This window comes from Parambassis ranga, chromosome 20 (genome assembly GCF_900634625.1).
Source record: "Parambassis ranga chromosome 20, fParRan2.1, whole genome shotgun sequence".
In the NCBI taxonomy this organism is placed as follows: Eukaryota; Metazoa; Chordata; class Actinopteri; family Ambassidae; genus Parambassis; species Parambassis ranga.
In genome coordinates this window covers 10,238,440-10,250,733 of record NC_041040.1, presented here as the reverse complement: position 1 = coordinate 10,250,733, position 12,294 = coordinate 10,238,440, and the positions used below count along the sequence as shown (strand labels likewise).

At 39.3% G+C, this 12,294-nt stretch overlaps 1 protein-coding gene across 2 annotated transcripts in view; it reads left to right on the top strand.

The window, feature by feature from the left end:
* The first annotated feature begins 605 nt into the window (after positions 1–605).
* Positions 606–12,294, top strand: part of malrd1 (MAM and LDL receptor class A domain containing 1) — a 40,812-nt gene continuing 29,123 nt past the window's right edge. For both annotated transcript variants that reach the window (XM_028433105.1, XM_028433104.1), the window contains exons 1-11: positions 606–894; positions 1,871–2,002; positions 2,084–2,172; positions 2,255–2,419; positions 3,995–4,091; positions 6,976–7,107; positions 7,224–7,376; positions 8,513–8,618; positions 9,614–9,981; positions 10,205–10,653; positions 12,158–12,245. In XM_028433105.1, coding sequence (XP_028288906.1) covers positions 726–894; positions 1,871–2,002; positions 2,084–2,172; positions 2,255–2,419; positions 3,995–4,091; positions 6,976–7,107; positions 7,224–7,376; positions 8,513–8,618; positions 9,614–9,981; positions 10,205–10,653; positions 12,158–12,245 — 1,948 coding nt within the window. In that variant the 5' untranslated portion in view covers positions 606–725. The remainder of the gene's footprint in view (positions 895–1,870; positions 2,003–2,083; positions 2,173–2,254; positions 2,420–3,994; positions 4,092–6,975; positions 7,108–7,223; positions 7,377–8,512; positions 8,619–9,613; positions 9,982–10,204; positions 10,654–12,157; positions 12,246–12,294) is intronic.

The following is a 12,294-nucleotide window of genomic DNA, read 5'->3' as shown; positions in this document are numbered from 1 at the left end:
TTGTCTGTTTTAAGGACCCGTCATTATTGATTAATGTAAAATGAAATTACGCTTCACTGTAAAGTGAAGCAGAGCCCTGTTGGACACAGTTAATGATCCTCTCTTGTCATTTGTTCAATCCATCAGCTTATAATTAGTTAGGGTCCTTTATTAAATTAAATACAAGAAATAGTGATTTTAAAAATGCTTTTACACAGTAGAATACAAAATAAACACTTCTCTGTTGCTGAAGTATTCAGCACATATAAAGTCATATGCATTCTACACTAAGATGATTAAGACACTCTATATATGATACACAAAATGACATGTTGGTGTTACATAGCCATTGTTTGTTTGCTGTTTGTTTGCTGACACTACCCAAGATGTTGTTTATTGGTGAGCTTTGTTACCAAAAGTTATTTGACTACAAGGGACATGCAGCTGCAGTAAATAATAAAAACAAATGCAATTAAATTTCAAGATGACCAACATGTCTTTTCACTTTCCTTCTTCCTGTTATAGCATGACTTCATGTTCACCATATGAACGAAGCAACCTTATTGAGTAACAGCCATAAAAGGCATTTATTGCCCTTTACAACATGCCAACCTCTTATGAACACACACAGAGCCGTGATCTGGAGACCTCAGCTGGAATTCATTCTTATGTCCTGTGACGGCAAAATACTCAACTTGGATGGGAAAAGAATGTGATTTAGTTAAAGGACAAAGGACACCTGGCTGATGGCGTCACTGCTGGGCCCTGTGTGGCTCCTGTTGGCTTTCGCTGAGTTGTCTCTCGGTGCCTGTTCAACGCAGGAGTTCACCTGCGCTCGGGGGTTATTATGTGTGGCCAAAGACTGTGTGTGTGACTTTAATGATGACTGTGGAGATGGCAGCGATGAAAAAAACTGTGAGTAACTCTAATCTAAATCTATCTTGTTTCATAGTAATGAGGTCATTTAATTTTCATGTGCTGCTTTTAATACTGTATGTTTTGTTTTGATGTTGTAACAGTGCATTGATAAAAGCCAAAGGTCTGATTAACACAGTCTTTTCACATATATTATACATTATTAAACATTACTTGCTTTCATGCAAATACTCTAAATCAATTAAGTAATACAGCACAGCTCAGTTTAACAGTATGTGCTAAATAACTCTTTAATACTACAGATTGTATTATTAATTATACAGAAGTGTGTCGTATAATTAATTGTTTCATTTCCAATTGAGGCAATTTATTACTGTTATAGAGCTACTTGTTAGTAATTTTAGTAACTGCTGAGCATTATTTTAATTTAGTAACTTTGGTTCCTATTTATTGTTTTATGACGGACTTATTTCGATGACGGACACACCTGAAGTTTAGCGCGTAGGCCCTGCATTAGAACACAGCTAGCTAGCGAAGTTGTGGTTGGTGCCGTTAATTAAAAGTGGTTCCAAAGTCTTTGTGAGTTATTTCCTGTGCAGAGGGAAATGAATACATTTGTACAACACTCACTCTTCAAAGAAGTCAGACTAAGAGACGCTACCATTAATAAACAGCTCCATCTGTTAAGTAAGTGTTAACTGGTAGCTTGCTGCTGCAGTGTTAGCTAGCTAGCTATCTGTCAGTAACGTTAGCACATTTCACTGCTAGCAAGATTTAACAAGACATTGTCACTTCCATCCAGTAAAAAAAAAAAACTGTTACACTTACATATTTCTTTCTTTTTGTAATTTTACTAATAAAGTTGTATGGTGATTTTCATTGGAAAGCCAGGTTGAGTTTTATATGACACTGTCTTACATCTAGTAGAGTATTGGTAAAATATACAGGGTGAAATAAGAAAGAGCACAAAAGGAAGAAGCCATGATGTTTGAAGTTTTGCTGTTTTCTGGTGCAGGTTTAACATATAGGAGGTGCGACTTTGAGGAGGGTTTCTGTGACCTGACCCAAAGCTCTGAGACACTCTCTGAATGGACCAGAACAACTGAGGCTGCAGGAATCAAACATGACCACAGAAGCAACACCTCAGGTTGGAGCAGCTAACATTTCCAAATACAAACAACCTCTATTGCAAATGATATTTAAAATATTTGCCTCATCTGTCCCTTAGCACATTTTCTCTCCCTTACATCTGTTGGTGGAAAGAGAACCACAGCAGACCTGTACAGTCCTTTCTTTCAGCCCAGTCACACCTGCCAGGTAGAACAAAATGGCCTCTCCTCTAAGACTAAACCATTTGATACATGATGTCAACTGTAAGTTTTGTATTTTCATTCATCAGCTCAGTTTCTACCATTATGTTGGGGCAACACATGGAGGTCTTCGGGTCATGTTCCAGACTTATCCAGGCAGTCAGAGCACAGAAGTGTGGAAAGACTTCAGACCAGCACAGAAAGAAACATGGCTGCGGACAGTGATCCACTTGTCCAGCAATAACAGTTTTCAGGTCTGTAACAGAGATTTGCTTTAATAGAGTTTTATATTGCTGTTTTATACTTTAATAGTCTCAAAATCCTTAGATTTAGATCCTGATTAAACAGCTTTACCTAAGAATATGCACAATAAAAATCTCAAAGCCATGTCGTGACCTGGGGTAACTCCAACAGATGTTGAGCCAGAGACTTATTTATTAATGCAGGACTTGCCTTAGTTTATATTGTGGATGCAGTGAGATATATAGTATGAGTTCCATGAAACTAATAAAGTCATCACAGCAGAAATGAGTCTCACTACAGGAGCACTTTATGTGCTGTGTGGGGGTTCTGACCCAGCTGGACCCTTCAGAGGCCATCTGGACTCCTGTGAAGCCTGCTGTTTGTGTCTTTCCAGTATCCTGAGACAATGTCAGTGTGTCACCTTCTCCTCTTCTCAGTCTTTACCATCTGTCAACTACAGCCGGCTCCGTTCCATGACCTGGCTGCTTGGTGCCGGGGGTAAAGAGAAGTCATCTCTTTCCTCTCCATTAATCCACTTCCTGTTTCAAAGTTAGTTTAGTTAATTAGGTTTTTATTTACTTTATTTTTAAGTCACTCCTACTAACAAGCACTGACTGGATAAAATATCTTTTTTTCTGAACAGGAATAAACCGTGTATTGTCTGGGTCAGCTAAACATACTGGTTTGACTGTAGCTATAGATTCTGTCTGGTATATATGGTGTCTTATTATTGTACCAATGAACAATGTTTATTTGAGTGCATTTTCACATCATTCATGATGACACACTTGCAATAAAATACAGGCTGTAAAACTGCTGGTGTAGATAAAGCTGTTCTGTGGACTTTGATCATCTACATGACAGCACCCTGATGGAGGAAATGTGATGTTTTTTATATTGTTGCCCTGGAGATTGTAATGACTGATTCTTTCAGATTGACACACAGTGTTGTTTACTTTGAACTATCAAACACACATTACTTTTACATTCTCTACAAGATCATTTGTAATTTTTCCAGTCCCTGACTTAAAATCTCAGTTCTTCCTTTAATTACTAATGACATTCACATTACCGTATGTCCAAGCGGTTACATCGAGGCAACTGGAGTCATGGTTTTTTTTTTTTCTGAAGACGTTTTCCCACTCCTCCGAGTGGCTTCCCCAGTTCTGCTAAGGAAATCCGTTAAATCCATGAGTCCGCTTGCCTCGATTTAAAGTCTTGGACATAACATGACTTGGATGAATGAGAGCATCCACAGAGACATTCACATAGAAACACAGACACAGCTGTGTGTCTTTGTAACAACACCTTGTAGTAGTTATGTGGATAAGTCCCAACTGGGGAGGGTCCTCTCACACTGATAACTGAGAAAATGGCATGAAAAAGAAGTTTTGGTAGAAGCAGATGGTAAAAGTTTGCTTTGTAACATGTTTTCTATGGTGTGAAAGGCTACCCTTTCACCTAAGATTTTGTCTTGTGGCTGTCTTAGTTTCATTATTAGTCTTTCCCCACATCTCCACACAGTCAAAAGAAGCTGATTGCATACATTTTAAGCAGTGAATGACTGATCTGTGTGAATCTACCAGGTGGTGATTCGAGGGGAACTTGCAGCTGACAGCAGAGTCTCAGAGGTCCTGGCCATTGATGACGTATCCTTCAGCCCTGACTGCGTGACTGTGTCTGGTACTGCTACTATTAATACTATCTCACTACACAGGCGGGACAAGTTGAGACCTTGACATTTTGAAATATCGCCACACATAAACACACCACCACAAACATGTTTTGAATACTGATGAAAGGTGGAGGTGGGTAGTAAAACACTCAGGATTAGATTCACAACAGCATACCCCAATCGTTAAAATAGTGCTTACTGATCATAATCATGTGCAGCATATAGAGCAGTCTGTTCCAGTGTGTTTATGTTAGTGTGCACTGCAGCACAGTGATAGATTCAATACATCTTGGATGCGAGGGCTCGATAAAGCACCATCCTCTTGGTGTTTTGGACAGAATTTTAACATGTGGCTTTGGTGATGCGAAGTTTTATACAGCTGCAGGCACACAGTAATCTATAGCATATTCACAACTGTTATCATTTAACCAGTATGGAATGGGTTTCTGTTCACTGCTCATTAAATAAAAAGCAGTTGAACTGCTGTTTTTATTGATTATCTTGTTTAGAGTACAACCCTGGCCTTCACCTTTCTCAGGGCTGTGATGCTTTTATGTTATGGAGACAGGTTTTTCTAAAAACCTTGAAGGACTATTACACATACATTTTTAGTCAGTTGAAAGTGTGAAGGTGTGTTATTTATTACTTTAGGCCCTTTGTTTAATTTCCTTTTTAGCAAACCTTGAGACTAAAATGTGTAATTCTGAGTGAAATATCTCAACAACTATTTGATGGATTACTATGAGATTTAATTTCATCCACTTCAGGGTGACTGTAATGGCAGTGCCTAGTATTATGAACCACAAGGATTGTTCCGTACTGCAGAGGTTAACTTTTCTGGGGATAAATATGTCAATCAGAAGAGACAAAGACACTAGAAATAGATGTCAATATGTGTATTTGTGTACGGCTTAATGACTTGTTTTTGGAGTCACCCTCAAGTGGCCACTTTAGGAACTGCAGTTTTTGACAATTTAGCATTATTTTCATTTTTCAGCCCGAGGTTGCTTATTATCCCTTGACACTGGTTCTTATGAAGCTGAACTGGGCAGGACTACTAAACTGATGATGAATGATAGAATGACAAATTGAGATATAAGAGACAGAAGAGAGGAAGGACAGTGACATAAGATATTTCCCCTAATTGAAAATTAGTTTTAAGTTTAAGCTGGGTAAAGAGTGTTGAATGAACTGCAAAAGACACAGTGACCAGTGTCACCAGGCCTAGTTTAGCGTGTCTAAAAGGATGAGACACCTCAGTGTCACCTTGGCACATGGTCCCTTCACTTCCATCTGCCTCCTCCTCTCAACAATTACTTTGTTAAATGCTCCAGACCTAAAAATATAGTTTGGTATATCATGACCACTCATATATATTTAACATTACACCTGCAGAGATTGTGAAAGGTCCAGTGCTGCAGAAATAACTAATGGATCACACTTTATTATACCAATAACTCTTCTTCACACAGATAGCTTAATATGCATGGCACTTCAGTATAGCCTGACCTGCACATGTGACGGAGGACATTGTTGTGGTTCATATGTGGTTCACATTTACAGCTAACCACAGGCCATTCTTTATGTCTTTTTTTATTATCCTGTCTCACACTCAGCCAATACATTTGTTGCACTAAATTATGGGTTCATAGTGTCAGTGAATTTAGATAAGGCCCGCTGTCACAAATAATGGCAATATAAACATTAAATATGGGTTTTAATTAAATAGATGTGGGGGTAAAATGACACAAACATGTTGATGTGAAGCTAAGTTGGAAGCTTTTGCACCATGTTAACATCAATTCTTGATGGAGGTCCTTGTATGAGGACCTCCAAGGGTTTTTATGTGTCTGTACATGTTTTAGCAAACAGCTTGTAATAGAATTATGTTTCTCTGTTACTGATTTGTTTCCATAGTTATGTCCTCGTCACATTTGTTTGTTTTATGGATATACAGGCAGCATATTCAAGTTACTGAGGAGCTTTATTTTTGTCTTGTGCTGGAGTTACAACACATGGTATTGAGGTTTAGGTGACAAAAGCAATTTTTTTAGATACAGTTTGTCATTTTCTTTAAAAGAACATTGGGGTATTTGTGTCTATCATCACTTCGGCAGCGCTGCTGCATAAAAATCATCCAACAGCCACCCAGCATAATAATCTGAGAGATCAGCTAGGCAAACTCTGCTTGCTGTGGGCTCTTTTTTCAACTAACAGTCTGTCTATGTTAAAGGCTGAGATCTTCACCTTCACTTGTCAGACACCTAATTAACAATATTTAAGTAAGTAAGTTAACAAAATCGTCTGGGTGGCAGTTTTATGGCAGTGGCAGTTCTAGGGCAAAGAAGCACATGATGTCTTGTTCCAATTTAAGTTGTTGTAATCTAAATCCTTTTTTCTTTTTCTTTTCTTTTAATTCTCTAAAAGGCCCACTTTAAAGTTACCTACAACAGACATCTAGAAGTAATAAGCTTTTAAAGACTATATTTCCATATCCAGCCAAAAAGCCATTTACAATTGGGCAATTTTTCTAATGTGTTTCCAGTTCTTGTCTTCATAAGTGAAATGAGAGTGAGTTAATTTAAGAGATTGGATCTCAGACGTTCTATTGATCAAAACATCTGAATGTCCTTTATTAATTCACAGTTGAATCTAATCTCCTGTAACATTGCTAACGTACTTACTCCTCTCTGGAGCTCATCTTTATTATCTACCATCATCTCCCAAGACACTCTTTCTAATGATCGTCTGACAGAAGTCAGTGATAAAAACTGTTATGCTGGGTCTGCATCTGATTTCATAGAACCTGGTTAACAAAGTGCCTCTTGCAACTGAACACTGTGATTCTGTCACAAAATTTTGTTTACATCTTCTTTTTGATTGCTGTTGCAGAGAGCAGTAGAGCCTCCCCTCCTGCCTGCCCTCCCTCGTGGTTTGCTTGTGATAATGGAGAGTGTATCGAGGAGAGCAAAATGTGTGACTTTACCCAACACTGTCCCCACGGAGAGGACGAAGCCAGCTGCCGTAAGAACCTTACATACCTCATAAACTCCATATTCTGAAGAAGAGTGAGACCAAATCTCAGCTACTAGTACACCTTGAAGGTCGCACATGAACTTTGTGTCTCTTTACCCATTCAGCCTCTGAGTGTGACTTTGAGGGTGGTTCTTGTGGCTGGTACGAGCTCACCCTTGGCGATGGCTTTGACTGGGTCAGAGGCTCATCTGTGGAGGTACCTCCTGACTACTATGGTCACCCTCCACCACTGGACCATTCTACTAACAGCACTGAAGGTACAGGAAACAAATGTGCAGTAATACTAACACCATAAGACATCTGCAGTCTATAAAAGTAAAAATAGGAATGTGAGGAGCTGATCATGTAATTTCACTCCGGTCAGAAGTAAAAAGATTATTATTATCTACGGATTAAATCAAGGTTCTGTGGAAGTGTTTTTCAGAGATAAGCATTTCTTGGAGGAATGCTTTCTCAGCCATCTGAATAATGAAAAGGAAATCGACATGCTGTGTTCTTCTGCATATTAACATCATTCAATGAAATAAATGAGACACTCCTATAGGCTTATTTACCACAATGTGTTACTGTATAGTATGCCTCATTACATCTTTATTTTTCATTCCACTTCAATCCTCCATATCAGACTTAACTCTTCGTGGTGCAGATTTAACGGTCTTGTTGCAGGCTGCCTCCATGCAGGCACCATCTGTTGTTTTTGTTCTGTATGTTGTTTGAACATGCTGTGAGAAGATGCTCAGTTAGGTTTAGATTTGGAGCCTGTGTGTAGGCACTAAACTGAAGCTTTGTGAAATGACACGTATCCTGATGGGAGCATCTGTTTGAAAATGTTGAAAATATCACTGCGACCAAAGACTTATCTTGTTTAAAACAATGTGCAGGTATGTGGTGCTGCTTCACACTGTGCTTTTTGGCAGCAGGACACGTAATATCAGCCAAGAAAACAACTCCAATGGATGTTCATACTGTCATTATTCTTCCTTAAGCTTAAGCACCATGACAGTAGGTTTGTCTACACATACGCATTTGATTCAACTGTACTGTTCTTCGTATAGATATTATGAGTGCTAAGTATCTACATACTGAATAAAGACTTCATGTAGTTTGCAGACAGCACAATGTGAGGTTTTGTACAAATTTGTCATCTGGATGCATTCAAACGCTGTTGCTGTGGCAACTTAATTAGACAGGATATGTTTTATTTATCCCTTGCTTCCTATAGACAACACATCCCAGAGCTAATGTTATTTCTCAGTAAATCAAATTGGGAAAAACACCCAGCAACAATACACAGAGGTAATTAGTAAGCGTACCTTTTTCTGTGAAGGTGACCCTCTGAAATAAAGTAGATGCTGAATTATTTAAATATTAATTGCGTTCTCAATCACCACAGGTCATTTCATGTTTATAATGAAGAATAGCAGCAGTCTGTATCCCAGAGCTGTACTCAGAGGACCCTGGTTCCAGCAGGCATCCTCTGGCTGCACCATGACCTTCTGGTGAGACTCACACTGCAACCTGGCCTCCTCTATCAACCATAGATTCTAGCCTAACACAGATTCACAGATCATAACCAGAGTTATTCCATCTGTTACACCTTCAGTTGCTGGATCTAAAATCCAGTGTGTTTCTGGGCTTTTCATCATTTCACCTGTGAGCTCTGCTCTCTCAGCATCTCTCTTATTTCACAATCAGAAGGTATCTGAATCTGTCATTTGTGACACTTTTATGGTGGCTAACGGTTCATGTCAAATGACATATTTCTTTCTTTGGGTGTCTCCAGGCAGAAAAATGCAGTTTATAAATTTCATTATTTCTTCAGAGCAAAGCCCCTCATATAATATTTCCAGGACTGATATACACGGAGGAATCTGTGATTTACAGTATCTGGAGTGAGGGAATAGTTTTAGAAGTATAACAGAATACAGGTAAGGATAATCAAAGTATACGATACCCCACAAACTTTTTAAGGCTTCTGCTGTTTTAGTAAACAGGCTTTAGGTTTTATCCTGAGACCTTACCTATTCCTGGAATACATGGTTCTTCCACCCTACAGTCTCATCACATCCCTCTGTGAATCATTTACATTTAGTTTCTCCTCTGACTATAACACAGGATTTGCAGACTTGAGCGAACACAGTTTCCCAGCAGGCAACAATGAAACGCTAGTAAGGCAGAGTCTGTACTTAAGAGTATGCACCACAATGATCTATTTAATAGCTTCGTTGTTTGGCATCGATCTCTTAAGATGGATGTTCTGTTGTCATTACTCATGGGTTAGTATAACTTGACAGGCAGTTAAAGACTTTTCCTCCACAGTGGCATTAAAAACAGGAGCCCCGTGTGTCAAGTTAATTGACTGCAGAAAGGATAAAAGTGGGAAAAAAGAGGCTGATTAATTAAATTAGAAGTATAACAGAATACACTCATCGATATCTTGGGATGTTACTGTCAGTAAGATTTTATCGTCCATCTGTTGTCTTTTTCCCCTCAGGCATTATAACTCAGGCATATCTGTGGGAGCTGCTGACATGTACCTTCGTATTAATGGAGTTCACAACAACACTGTTATATGGAGAACATTGTACGACCAAGGAACCCGCTGGAACCAGGTCACCGTGCAACTAGGACGTATCACCCAGCCCTTCCAGATTGCTCTGGCAAAAATCAGCCTTGGTGTGTTTGATGGTGTCTCTGCTTTGGATGATGTCACCTTCAAGAATTGCTCAATGCCCCCGGCAGTGGCAGAGTGCCCCCTGCACACACATTTCCATTGCATGCACACCAAGGCATGTGTGGACCATCTGCAGCTCTGTGACCTTGTGGATGACTGTGGGGATGGATCAGATGAAGAGGGATGCTGTGAGTATCTTTGATATTCTGTGATGGAAGATGTAGCAACACAAATGCAGGAGTTTCCTGTAACATGTACTGAGAGGATCGAAAGTAGAGAAATACATAACAAGAAAACAGAAATACTCAGATGAGTATCTAGGTGTTTGTATTGTGAAGCATGTATTCCATTGTAACTCAATACAGTGTGTTTGTCAGTGTAGCTTTATGTTGTGTGTGTTTTGTCTCACAGCTCCAGAGCTGCAGTGTAACTTTGAACATGGGCTGTGCAGCTGGAAACAGGAAAAGAGTGGAGGAGATGTCTTTGACTGGACTCGCATCCAAGGTCCAACCCCGTCCTTCAACACAGGCCCCTGGAAGGACCACACACTGGGCACCAGCTACGGCCACTACCTCTACATCGAGTCCTCTGTCCCCCAGGAGTTCAAGGACACGGCTGTGTTGCTTAGCCGAGTTTTCCAACCCACTCACCAGCGTGGTAAGGACCCGTCATCCGGGTCTCGCCACCACTGTGTTTTCCGCTTTCATTACCACATGTTTGGGTCACATGTGTTCTGCCTGGCTGTGTACCTGAGGACCACAGCTACTGGCCGTGGTCATATGCTGTGGGTGCGATATGGAGACCAGGGAAACCTATGGCACAGAAAGACTCTTTACCTCAACAGCGCTCGTCCTTTTCAGGTATGGATAATACCCCACAAACTATTTAACGCTTCTGCTGTTTTAGTAAACAGGCTTTACGTTTTATCCTGAGGCCTTACCTTGTCCTGGAATACATAGTTCATGAATTTGTGAATCATTTACATTTAGTTTTTCCTCTGACTATAACACAGGTATGCAGACTTGAGCAAACACAGTTTCCCAGCAGGCAACAATGAAACACTAGTAAGGCAGAGTCTGTACTTAAGAGTATGTTCCACAATGATCTATTTAATAGCTTCGTTGTTTGGCATCGATCTCTTAAGATGGATGTTCTGTTGTCATTACTCATGAGTAAGTATAACTTGACAGGCAGTTAAAGACGTTTCCTTCACAGTGGCATTAAAAACAGGAGCCCGGTGTGTCAAGTTAATTGACTGCAGAAAGGGTAAAAGTGGGAAAAAAGAGGCTGATGAATTAAATTCAGAGTAAGAGTGATCCATTTACTTGCACTGCTGGAATATTGCCACTAAATCACAAAATCTAATGATTGTGCATCAAGATGGCCAATCGTACCGACACATCAGCAGTTCTTTTTGCTTACACCAACACTGTTTTCACTTAAACAGCAACAAAAAAACTTGGGCAACAATGGGCTCAGGTAAATAGCAAGAGTGCACTACATTTCATTCAGTTTCCTAAACAAGCTGTTTGTGAGGGTTTCATGTGGAAGAAGCCAATGCAAAGCACTGCAGCTTGAATCGTGATAATATGACATTTAAAACCTATATGCTCACATTGAACAAGCTTTCTTTTACCATTTAGATATGCCTTATTGTGCGCTGCACACGTGCAGTGGCCTGATTGCTTCAGTAACAACACTATCAGCAGGAAACACTCCTTTACTTTTGGGGATCAGGCTGTTGTGTGCTGAAACCTGATATGAGACTCTCAGTGTTTTCCAAAGTGTATTCCATTCAACAAGCCAGGTGACAAAATGTATCTAAAGCCTTAAGTATCTGTTAAGCTGTTGCATAGATAAGACTGTGCTTATAAGCAGAAATACTTTGGGAGAAAAGCAACAGGACTTGGAGGTACCTCAGAAATTGTGAACAAGGGTATGTCTCTAAACAGGTCTTATTTTCATTTATTTTAACTGGTACACTCATACACTGTATTTCATTTTCTCTTTTTATTGTAATATCAGGGTAATCACAACTTGTTATGCTAACCTGTTAGCAGTGACCTTGTTTGTCTCTCAGTGATTAATTGGCTACGATTTACATTAGGAGTTATAGTTTAGGTTGTGTGTTTTGCTCTGGCAATAATGGACTATGAGCAAGCTAACTGCTAGGAGCTAACTGGCAAAGAAGCAAAGAAAGATTAAGATTAAGAAAAAAATTAGATGTTAAAATTGCAAACAAGTCACAAGGTATAATATTGTAAATTTTCTTAATTTTACTTTTTAGTAAATATTTACTTATAATTTCACACACACAATTAGTAACAGTTTTTTTTCTTCAATTTTCACTTGCCTTTTTGCTAGATTTTAATTGAAGGTACTGTTGGAGATGATTTTAATGGAGACATTGCAATTGATGACCTTTCCTTTTTGGACTGTGAACCATATGAAGGTAAATTATTTTACATGTAAGAAGATCTGTTCTAATATGTTGTTTTTAC